Genomic DNA, 12,641 nt, shown 5'->3' with positions numbered 1-12,641 from the left:
CTACAGAAGGGAAACAAACATAAATCTGTGGATCTGTGTTTGATTACTCTGGCTGGCTTTCTCAAGGACCAGGATGTGTGACACAAAAATCTGAATTAGGGAACTGAAAGTAAAAGTAGTCAAACTGAATTTTTAATAAAACAAAATACAGTTTCAAAGCAAATTAATTCAGATTCAAAACTTTAAATTCAGTTTCAATTTAGTGAAATTGATTTTCAAACCAATGCATTCAATGTCAAATTATGCACATTCAGATTCAAACTGAGCAATTCAAATTCAATTCCTGCTGGCACAAAGTTTATCCCATACATCTGTGTGACATTAGATTTTTAAAAATATACAGTATTTTTACTACAAAATAGGATTAGAGCCACTAAAAATATATATATAATTCTGAGATTAAAGTCTGAATTATTTTATTTTTCCAGTGGCCGTAATTCTCTTCCGTATTTTACAGTCTTTGTTTTACAGTTGAAGTAAATGGTAACAGGGTTCTCTTTAACATTCACAGTAACAACATAACCATGTTTGAACAGATTTTGGTGAACCAGAAGTCTAAAATCCTGGTCCTTGAAAGCCTTTTATCCTGCATGTTTTAGTCATTTCCCTTCTCTTCGGCGAGTCTTTCAGGACACAAGCTGGAGAGCCCGGAGCATCTAAAACGAAACGGATCATTCGTAATAAGAAGTGTTGTCAGCCTGGAATGTAAAAGCAACGTGGGCAAACATCCAGCAGGAGCGGTCCGACGGCTGGATTGTGTTACGAGCTCGAAGCCTCCGAGATCGGGACAGAGCTCAGGCGAAGGGAGAGGTTCCCCGTTTCCACATGCATGATGAATGTTTTGGCAACGCAACCGTGTCGCATCCCCAGAGCGATCGGATCCTGAAATTAAACCGCATTAAAACACTTCCACATGCCAAGACACACTAATAGCAATAGAGTTGTAAAAGTTTACACCTTTAGCCTAAAAAAGTGCATAAAAACACACAGAGCAGCTGTCGATTTTTGCCTCATCTGCAGTTTTTTTCTCTTTAACCCTTTAATTAAGACCTGATCACACCCGACTAACAAACAGCATCCAACATAAAGATGAACCCCGCCCATTTAACGAGCTGAAGCACAGAATATCTGGGATTATCATCCAGCTTTACTGTAAATTAACACAATCGTTGGTGAAAGCATGGACCGAATTAGCACTTTCATCTGAAAATGTCTAAAAAAATCTGTAGTTGTGCTGTTTTTTTTTCTTTTCAAATCTGCAATCCATCTTGTAGGGTGCGTCAGCATTTCAGCCAGTAAATGACATAATCTGTGATGTCATCCTTTGGGCTCCCACTGCAGCTGCATGGAGCGCTCACAACCCTGCTGAACCCAGCAAACCCTCCCGACTGGAACTCAGCTCCAACCCGTCCGTTACCTGTGAAAGTAACCTGCAGAACAAACCAGTGTGCAGGAGTGATGCACGCGGCGGGTCTCTGCATCATTTATTTATTAACCTGCTGCTTTTCTGCTCGGCTATTTTTACCCTTCCTGGTTGGAGCTTTCTGCGTGGCTCTTTCCTCTCAGAGCGCCAGATCAAATCCCCACTTTCATCTAATATTTATTTAACTGCTTTCACTCATTACTGTAAAAAAATCTTTAAACTTTGCTTCAATTTGTTTAAAAAAGATTTAAAGAACAAACTTTTTTGTTTTTATTTTTGTATATCCCTCAAATCTAAAGCAACTAGTTTATGAGTATTAAGGGAAGTTTATTTATTGTTTTATTTTTCTATATGTTTAAATCAGAAATCAAACCTGGATCTGACCCCAGTGATATGACTTTAAAGAGGTTTTTCTGGCTGCTGCAGTTTGTTGGGGTGAGTTTTACGCCTCAAAACTGTAAACACTCTGGAGCACCTGGCAAAGAGGAGCAGATCCTGTTTGATGTCCCATCTTTTGTTGTTTTGTTTCGTTATCAGGCAGATTCCTCTCCCCTTCCTGTCTCCCACAATGCACCTCTGCAGTTATCAGGCAGGGGTGCTGAGGATGTTAAAGCTCTCTTGTTTTTTTTTTCACTCTTCTATCACATTGTGTTGCTTCTTTCCTTTCACTCCCTTGCATTCTTTCAATCTGTGGCCTTGAAGTGTTTTCATGACTTCTCTCTGGTTTTTAATCCTTGGTTTGTCAGAAAATGAAAATGTAGAAAACAAATCGTTTGCTATATTCCTTTAATCGATTTTTTTAAACGTTAACGAAAAAATGTTTGTCAGGTAGACTCCTACGAAGCATTTCTTTAGGCCAGAGGTGTCAAACGAAGTGACACAAGGGGGGCAAACTTGAAAACTTGGTCCAATTTGTCAATATTTATTAAAAAAAAAACACATATAAGAAATTATTCTTAAAGCAATACAAAAGATCTTATCCAAATTACATTTTAGGTAGTGTTTAGAACAGGGCTATTCAACTGGCAGCCAGCGAGTGACCAAAGTTTGGCCCGCCAATTGGTTCATTCATCTTTTAAGCCCAAAACCCTGGTTTTCTACTTTAATTACTATAAGTTCTTTTAGTTAGACACAAACTGCATTTCCATTGCAAATGAGCGCAAAATGTTGTCGATATTCTGTTAATGTTGAAAAAACACAGTTTCGCAACTGCGGTGAAGAAACGTAATTAAAGTCACGCGTGAATACATTTGTTCTCGCGATAAATAATTACAAACATGGCGGCAATGGATGTAAACACATAGCATGTTGCTACCGCGACACTAGCGCTCATCATCAGAGGAGACGTCGGCGTCTTTTATCGAGGCTTTCCAGAGACAAGCCCCTTATACGTGGGAGCGGCTACGTATGCTGTGTTTTTGGGAAATTGTAGTCGGTGAGTTTAATATTTTCTTTTACTACTTCTGAGATATTACTACTGCTTCCTGTTGTCTTCGTCGTCGTCTTTTTCGCCAGTAGAAACAGCCGGTTGTTGATCATGTGACTCCTGTGATGTGAAAAAAGTGTTTCCGTTGCAGTTTTGCGAAAAACAGCAATTTAGATACGGCCGGAAAAAACCCTCATCCTAGCGCAAAAACATTTTGTCGAAAAACGTAAATTTTTTTTCGAAATTGACGTGTTTCCTTTGAGGAAATTTATTTTCGAAATTCTAATTTGCTCATTTCCATGGTCAATGGAAACGCAACAGACATGTTTGGTATCTACAGAAAAGTCAGAATTTTGTCTAGAAGCTGGTAAAAACCATTTCTATGAACACCCAAGACAGTTAAAAGTACAAGCAGTTGAAAATAAAACTATGTACGTGAAAATAAAACTGGTTTAAAAATTTGGCAATTCAGACAGGTCAAAGTATTATTTGTGGAAAATAAGTGGCATAATGTTTTATTTTTGTTTTATTATCATTACTATTATTACATAGGGTTCCGTATGTTGTATTCATGATTAAATGCATCAAAATAAACTACTTCAAAGGTAACAGATCTTTGTAATACTTGGTTTAATAATGACTTGCTGGATGCTGGGCCCCTCAGCTGTTGGCCTGCAGTAACTGTGGCCCCTGGAGCAATTTAGTTGAATAGCCCTAGTTTAGAACAAGAACGTATAAAGAAAAAGATTCAAAAAAACATCTTTAGCATTAATTTCCTATGTCATTATCTACAAAAAACTTTTTGATTTACAGTATTATTTCTTAAAGATAAATATTTAAAAAAGGAAAACCCTCACTAAAAATCAAATTAAATAATAAATAAATAAAACTAAAAAGAGCAGAAGATAATTAAAGGTAATTCTCTGTTGCTCCATCCGCACCAAACGTAAAGATTACTGAAAAATGATGTTTATCTTGGTTTGAAAGTTGGGCAGTAGCCACCAAGAAGAATGCACTAAATCCAGTGATAAAAAAAGAGAAACCATAAAACTATTCCACTTTTAAAGTATTACATTTGGGGCCAAACAAAATGTTCATGAGGGCCAGATTTGGCCTGCAGGCCTTGAGTTTGACACATGGTTTAGTAGCTCTTTCACAAAACAGTTTGGCAAAAATAGCCACAGTCTTGTCTTTAAGCTGCGTTAGGCCGTACAAAAAAACACATTACTGGTTAACTTACAGAACCAACACTAGCCCTCCAGTTCACTCTGTATCTCTGCTGTGGAGAGTATTATGTTACGCTATGAACACTTCATTAAAAAGCTTATTAAACTGGTAATTTGACAGAATGGTATGTGACGTGTCTCTCTGTTTTAAGTAGCGTAGGATTACTCTTCCCCTTGGGGGCACATCATATTATGAGGAGCACAGGTTGCTTTGTGCAGGGTCCGGGTCAAGGCCTGCTAAATATTTAGGGAACCAGCACACACCCCTGCAGCCCTCCCAGAACCTGATGGAGACCGGACAGAAACAGAAACAGAAAAGAAAATAAAGAAAACAGTGTTTTAAAAGATGGAATGCAGGAGATGGACGGAGCAGTTTGATGGACGTTTGAATTTAGAGGGAAAAAAAAGTTAGTTGAGGGGAAGAAGCTTCAATTCAAACTAATTCTCTGTTGTATTTCTAATATAAGCAATAAGGTTTATATATAAATATATGTATGTTGGAATGCAAAGATGTGTGAGTCTGTGTGTGGCTTCGGAAAAGTCCACGTAGGTGTTCCTCTGAATGTTGACAAATGGATTAGTTTAGGATCAGTGCTGGATCATGCAGAGTCATAAAGACATCTGCAGACAAGGGTTTCTCACACACGCTAAAACACACTGAAAGCTGACCCCCCCATACACACAGACACACACAGACACAAACAAGCTGCCGCTGCTTAAAACACAGAGCAAAATCCCCAACACAAACACACACCGACCGCAGGGACCGCTACCAAAGTCAAACACAGTAAATAAACAGCAGTGACAGGACAAACACACATCGTTACACACCTTCTGCCAACGTGTTGTCCTCCGAGTGTCCATTCAGACTGGTCAAACTGGAGATTTGTCCATTTTTCTCCAAAGGCTAGAAAAGACAAAAAGAGTAATTGAGTACTTATATAAACAAAACATTTTTTTAAAGATTTTATTAGCCTTTATTGTCCCGCAGAGGGGAAATTAATTCTCTGCATTTTACCCATCACACACGTGAACGTATGACACCACTCGTTTGCATGCTAAGCGCAAAGCTAATATTAGCCAGAAACTTAGCTGAAAGGGATCCCTGATTAGTTGTAACATTAGACTTTATTTGATAAACATTTAACTGTAAAATAAAGACTGTAAAAATACTGTAGCCTGTTTAATTTTGTAAATTTCGCTAGTACCAACGCACCAATGCTATATTGCCTTATATGTATTAGCTCGGCGCTAACAAGACAAACAAGCTAAACTGAGGTCCTCCATCTATATTTTCAGCTGCAGACTGAGTCATTTTTTGTGTTCCCCTCTCTGTCATGTGGATGGAGGACCTCAGTGAYGAGAGGAGAATGTGTAGCGCTGAGCTAATACATATATATGGTGATAGCGTCGGGGCTAATGCTAAAGCTAACAGGCTAAKCTGAGGTTCTTCTTCCATGAAGCAGCTCTGTTGTCCTCCATCCATATTTTCAGTTHCAGGCTGAGTCATTTCTACCTTCTCCTCTCTGTCAACGCTCTCTGGTTTCTTTAAAAAGAGCCAATCGTCAAATCTTGTTCAAGATTAACCTTCAGGGTGGATATAGCTCGCTAGCAGCCTCGCACCGAGGACCTATCCATGTCATCATTTACCCAGAATGCTTTATGTGTAAATAAAATGGCCCCGTCCGTGTAATATATTTTTAACTTTTAGTTTAAAAATGATAAAAACTGAACATCCTACAGTATTTTTAGTCTTTATTTTACAGATAAAATATATGTTTATTAAATAAAATCTAATGTTACAACTAATCATGGATCCTTTAAAAAAAAACACAACAGAAAAGCAGCAAAACACTTACTTTGATGACAAAAATCTAAAACAGAGTTCTTAAAGCTTGTTTTAGTTATTGTTCTTATTGTATTTCAGAAAACTGTAGAGGTAGTGTAGTTATTTTGTTTTTAGTTATCTTAAGCCAAAAACTGGAAACAAGCTGACAGTCTAAAGCTCAAACATAAAAAAAACTAAAATAAATAAATATTCTTACAATTGAGCTGTTACGTTTTATTTAGGTTGATCAGCTTGTTAATAAGTAAACAACACGAACCCCGGGTCAGCGCTTTCTACCTCAGAGGACCAGACAGACCTTTTCTGGACCAGCACCGACTGACGGGACAAAAGCAGGGGGGCTCTGAGCCCTTTGTGTGTCTCAGTCCATGAGAGGCGGTATTCGAAGCCTCCCCACTGAGGTGCTAATATAACTAATGGACAAGTTAGGCTCCACTCCAAACAGCCTCAGACAGATTAGAAAAATGACACCAAGTTCTGAATATAGAAGAGTTGAAGGCTGAAACAAAAGATGAAGAAAAACAACATGGGAGGAAACTAAAGGAGGGTCAATCATCCGATGGAGTCTACGCTCGATGAACACCGAAAACTGCTAAAGAACGGAAAATCAAGCTAAAACATCAATAAATGATCTGCAATGGCTTCTGAATAACAAGTGAGTTGGAATTTAGTTTTGTTAAGAATCTAGAAGCACAAACAAAATTCTCTAACAAGCCTTGGCTCCTTGTCAGCACTGCAGCGGCCCACCCTTCTCCACTCATCGGTCCGGTGAACTCAAAAGCTGAATGGACAAAATATCTCATTTGATATATCGGATGCAGATCAGCCAAACGTCTAAGTTTAGAGGCTTTAATAAAGAAATGGTGAGGTCGCGAGCAATGTGACTCCTCAAATACTGGTGGGGCCTGATCCACCTGGGAACATAATCCTGCAGTAATAACATGTCATCCCAGCTGCCACAGATTACCTTAACCTTTCTGATGAGTCAGCGGTCAACCTGTGGGGTCTGTTTTATCAGATATTTGCCTTTACTTTCAAAAACTTTACGTGATTATTTGTCAGCACGGGTCGGAGAATACCAGTACTTTGTAAATGAAGTCAAAACTGTAGTTTATCGGTTTATCTTGGGGTCAATAATTACTCCGTTTACATTAAAAAACAATTAGTAGTAAAATGAGGTTTGATCGTTTTTTTGAGTAYGCCACAGAGATCTGTGATTATTTTTGGAGCCCACAGCTGACCTCCAGACCTGCAGCGACCCCACCCTCCTCTTCTCACACTCATTCCTGGCATTCCATGTCCTTTTCACCAGCGTTCCTATGATCCTCCAACACCTGACACCCTCAAATGTTCACCTGCTGTCCTGCAGTTGGACTGTCAACCAGTTTCTTTGGCTTGTCAAAGCGCTCAGACAAACAATATTTTTTTAAGTCGAAACCTTTTAACAGTCTTTGAAGGCAACAATTTTTCTTTGCCGGCTGTCACAGGGCTGATGAATCCATTTTTAAATACATGACTGGAAGTTCTGATGACAGCACTCCAGACCAATTAAAATGGAGTTTACAAACTGGAACAAAACTAAAAAAAACTAGCTTGTTGAAGGGATACATGATTAGTTGCAACATTAGACTTTATTCTATAAACAACCATTTTAACTGTAAAATAAAGACTGTAAAAATACTGTAGGCTGTTTAGTTTAGTAAATTTTTAAAAATATATTTTAATACAGACGGAGCCATTTATTTACACGCAAAGCATTCTGGATAAATGATGACGTGGATAGGTCCTCGGTGTGAGYGAGCTATATCCACCCTGAAGGTTAATCTTGGACAATATATGATGATCGACTCTTTTAAATGAAACCAGAGAGCGTTGACAGAGAGGAGAAGGTAGAAATGACTCAGCCTGTAACTGAAAATATAGATGGAGAACAGAGCTGCTTCATGGAAGAAGAACCCCAGTTAAGCCTGTTAGCCTTCGTGCTACAGACCTTATAWGTATTAGCTCAGCGCTAGCGCAACAAACAAGCTAAACTGAGGTCCTCCATCCATATTTTAAGTTGCAGGCTGAGTCATTTTTGCGTTCCCCTTTCTGTCATGTGGATAGAGGACCTCAGTGACAAGAGGATGTGTAGCGCTGAGCTAATATATATGGTGATAGTATAGGGGCTAATGCTAAAGCTAACAGGCTAAGCTGAGGTTCTTCTTCCATGAAGCAGCTCTGTTGTCCTCCATCCATATTTTCAGTTMCAGGCTGAGTCATTTCTACCTTCTCCTCTCTGTCAACGCTCTCTGRTTTCATTTAAAAGAGTCGATCATCAGATATTGTCCAAGATTAACCTTCAAGGTGGATATAGCTCGCTAGCAGCCTCGCACCGAGGACCTATCCAAGTCATCATTTACCCAGAATGCTTTGCGTTTAAATAAAATGGCCCCGTCCGTGTTTAAATATATTTCTAACTTTTAATTTAAAAATTATAAAAACTAAACAGCTACAGTATTTTTACAGTCTTTATTTTACAGTTAAAATATATGTTTATTAAATAAAGTCTAATGTTACAACTAATCATGGATCCCTTTAACAAGCCTGGTAATAAATCATCAAATTTCAACAAACTAAGCTTTASATATGGATAATTTGAAAATATTAACTCAATATTAAAACATTTCTGTCTATTTTTTCCAGCCCGGATAACTTCGATTAACATTTTTGTTTCCTGAAATTTGCGACTCATTCCACCGCTGCTGTGTTTCTTGGATGGGATTTCTTTTCACCACGATTTTACTGATAAAATGTCAAATCTAAAGGAGGTTGGAGTAAAATGAGATKGTGTTTTTTGGCCGGACTCTAAATGACAGGAATTTTCGATCTCTCATCTATAGAGATGTCAGCGTCTGTTTATCTGAACTGACGAGGCCCTGAAACTGATCGGTGCTGGGACACCGGGGGGAACCTCCTGAATCCCTTTACGAGTGCTTCGACCAGAAGAGCTGGACTCTCRCTGCCAGTTGTGCATTTTTTGATGTCTGCCTGGTCACCATGGTCTGCCACAATAATCTAAAGTCTGGCTCTGTTCAGACAAAACAAAACAAAAGAAAAGAAAAACAGCATAGATGAAAACACAGATTGAGTTCTTCCGTCTAGTTGTTGGTGTACAGTGATCAGATTCCTTTTTAACTCACAAAAAACACTGGCAAAAGGGTGACGCCCAATCATAAAAGCCATGAAAATATTCTGATCTCCTCAAAATACYCAACTATCTTCTATAATCCTATGACCTTTTCTTTTAATGAGTCCAACTTTTAGTTTATCCTCAAGGTATCTTTGACTCTTACTTTGAATTATCTGCCTCCCTCATTAACTTCCTTCTTATTTTTCTCCAGGAGCGAGACAACCAGCTGTTTTCTAATTCCGATCATGAAGCTTCAAGGAGATTTACGTCCTTTTAACCCAAACGACACAGGAGGGGTTGGGTAACAGAAAAGCAGAGGGTGACGTAGGAGATAAGTTATGTTCAGTTTGAGAGAAGCATCAAAGCATGTAAACAGGATCTGGTGACCTTAATTTTGCATTTGCTAGACAAAACTGTATTGTTCCAAGGTGAGGGTGGGTTACGGTGGGTTTCGAAGGCCTTTGTTTTTAAACATACGGTTGCTTTGAAGTTTAATGGTGATTTCAAATGTCTGTGACGTGTATATCCTTCAAAAAGTCAAAGAAAACATCTTAAATTTAAGAAACCGGGCATGAAACATACGATTTAACTCATCTTGTCACATAACTGGCATTATTTCCTGTGAACTTGGCTCAGTCAAAGTGAAACAGGAAGTGACATCAAAGGGGAACTTTTTAAGAAAACTCCCTGGTCTTTGTTTATTGAAACAATATTTTTTTGAACTCTGACTCTTCTTCATCTCCCTCTGATAGTAGCTGCGTTTCCATTGACCATGAAAATGCGCAAATTAATGACTCGAAAATAAATTTGCTCAATAGAAACACGTCAATTTAGAAAAAAAATATGTTTTTTGACAAAATGTTTTTGCGCTAGGATGAGGTGGTATTTCAGCCGTATCAAAATTGGTGTTTTTCGCAAAACTGCAATGGAAACATTTTTTTCGCATCACGGGAGTCACGTGATCAACAACCGGCTGTTTCTACTGGCGAAAAAGATGATGACGAAGAAGACAACAGGAAGTAGAAATAGTAGTAATATCCCCGAAGTAGTATAAAATAGCAAACTCACCAACTACAATTTCCCAAAAACACAGCATACGTAGCCGCTCCCAAATAGGGACTTGTTGCTGGAAAGCCTCGATAAAAGATGCCAACGTCTCCTCTGATGATGAGCGCTAGTGTCGTGGTAGCAACATGCTATGTGTTTACATTCATTGCCGCCATGTTTGTGATGACTTATYGCGAGAACAAACGTATTCACGCGTGATTTTAATAGCATTTCTTACTTAATGGAAACACCGCAGTTGCGAAACTGTGTTTTTCGACATTAACAGAATATCGACAAAGTTTTGCGCACATTTGCAATGGAAACACAGCTAGTGACTCAAAAACAATCTAAAGAAAATAACAAAAGTGCTAAAGTCTGTTTTCGGCCATTGTAGCAATGTTCCATTTACATGTAGACATTCCTCTTTGACATCACTTCCTGTTACTTCACACGCGAGTTTCTCAAAAACGGTTCGTCTCAGCTGTGTGAAATTTATTTTGCAAAATATTAATGTTATCTTTCCAAAATTTCATTAATATTTATCACAAAAATTTGATGCAACAGCCCTTTAAAGTAAAGAAAAAAGCTGAGAACCCTTTAACGCTACGACCCATGAGCTAATATTTCCTCCTCACCGACGAACCACAACTGTTAAAGTAGAAACACTAAACCCAAAGTATTTCCTTGGTTAATGATTCGACCTTCAGGCCTCGCTCACGCATCACAATCCGCAGCCGTCACGGTGAGTTCCACACGTGTCGGCGTAGCGGTCGTGTTCGGGGGTGGTCACACACGTGGACACATTTCAATAAACCCGCTGCAGGAGGTAACGAGCTCCAAGACTTTCAGCGGCGTAGCATTCTTTGTGACAGTTAACCTCCTGACCTATGACCTCTACAGTGTGGATAAAGTTTGAGGGATGATGAAAGGACGACAGCCTTGGTGGCKGGGGGGATTCTGGGAGAACTGGGAAAATTCAGAGAGACGACATAAAGGAGAGCTTAGATGTGCAGATCTGCTTTTCTTTCAGGTGGGTCGTCAGGGACTCACCATCATGTCCATCTGCCCCTCCTCCCCACCTCTTCGTACCTGTTCACCCGCTAGCCTCAAGTCTATTATCTCTGACCCCAACATTCACTACATACCAAAGATCAAAGCCAGACAAGACCCCTGAAGAACACTCTCACTGTTTCCACAACCCATTAACTCTGCTCAGGTGCTCCAACTACCTGTCCGTGTGTGTGTGTGTACTTGTTTTTACTACAGAGTGAGGACCGTTTGCGCCATAGTTATCATCAAAGTGAGGTCTTTAATGTAAAGTGAGGACCGCTCCTATGTTCTGCTGTGTTTTACTATTTAGGTTTAGAGGTACGTATGTTGTGAATTAAGTTTTGGTTCAGGTTACAGCTACAAAAACGAATGGAAGTCAATACATTGTCCTCAGTTTGATGCAAATACAAGGATTTGTGTGTGTGTGTCTCAACACAGTACTGGAATGATCGTAACCACACGACCATTTAAAAACAATCTATGATTTCGCATTTTATTTCTTCCCCTTTTCAGTTGCAGTTTTTAATACTTGGAGGGTTCACAAAAATCGGTGGTCGTCTAGAGTCCCTTTCAGAAAACAGTTCTTCAACACGGCTGCAAAGATGGAACCGTCTGGAACCGTCTTCAAAAGGTGGCGTCTCACTGGGCTGGAGCTATTGGAGGCCAACTGTAGAACAGAATGATCTCTCAAGGGAGTCTACAGAATGTTTCGCAACATTTGTTCTTAATTTCCTAGCAGTCTTGTCAAATAAATTTTCAACATGTAAAAAAGAAAAAAAAAGAAAGAAAAAAAACACGATCATGAGTCAGAGTTGTGGGTGGGTGTCTCAAACCTTTCCAGATTTTGTCACGGGGATTTCTAACCCATCTAAAAAAAAAAACAAAGAGATGTATTTTGACGCCTGCACAGGAGCTGACAGGAAACAGATTTGGGTCTAAAAACTATACACGACATTTCTTTTAAAAAATAATAAATTGCAGAACCATAGAGGTTGTTTTTACAGAACAGTTCACATAAAATTTATCGGACATCTACCATCACTATTTTGGATGAACTGATCGATATTGAAATATCGAAATCACCGATACCAGAACTTTATGCTTTAGAATCAATTCTAAAATCAAAATATCGATACTTTGATACTTTAATCATTACAGGTAATATTTATCATTAACAGGAAAACACTGGAAAGAAACTAAACTATTGAAATCCTGTCTAAGCCATACGCGGCTGGAGGGAACTACTTTTTCTTGCGCCTGGGTAAAGTGCAATCTGTAGACATATGTTCAGTATTTTCAGGGTAAGATATTTTAGACTTAGTTTTCATTTTTTTATAGTAGTTTTTGTTCATTTTACTGGTTTTATTATTTTACTTAATATTTTTACTGTTTAAGACACCATTTTCACATATTTGTTGTTTTTTTTTTGTATTAGCTCAGCTATGTTGTGA

The 12,641-nt window shown here is 38.7% G+C and overlaps 1 protein-coding gene across 1 annotated transcript in view; it reads right to left on the bottom strand.

Moving 5' to 3' along the window:
• Nucleotides 1-12,641, bottom strand: part of akap12b (A kinase (PRKA) anchor protein 12b) — a 40,082-nt gene that overhangs the window by 17,462 nt on the left and 9,979 nt on the right. The window contains exon 2 of the mRNA XM_014011593.1: nucleotides 4,907-4,982. Coding sequence (XP_013867047.1) covers nucleotides 4,907-4,982 — 76 coding nt within the window. The remainder of the gene's footprint in view (nucleotides 1-4,906; nucleotides 4,983-12,641) is intronic.

The sequence above is a fragment of the Austrofundulus limnaeus genome, unplaced genomic scaffold (genome assembly GCF_001266775.1).
Source record: "Austrofundulus limnaeus strain Quisiro unplaced genomic scaffold, Austrofundulus_limnaeus-1.0 Scaffold82, whole genome shotgun sequence".
In the NCBI taxonomy this organism is placed as follows: domain Eukaryota; kingdom Metazoa; phylum Chordata; class Actinopteri; order Cyprinodontiformes; family Rivulidae; genus Austrofundulus; species Austrofundulus limnaeus.
The sequence above is the reverse complement of the archived record's forward strand: the minus strand, read 5'-3'. Positions and strand labels throughout refer to the sequence as shown.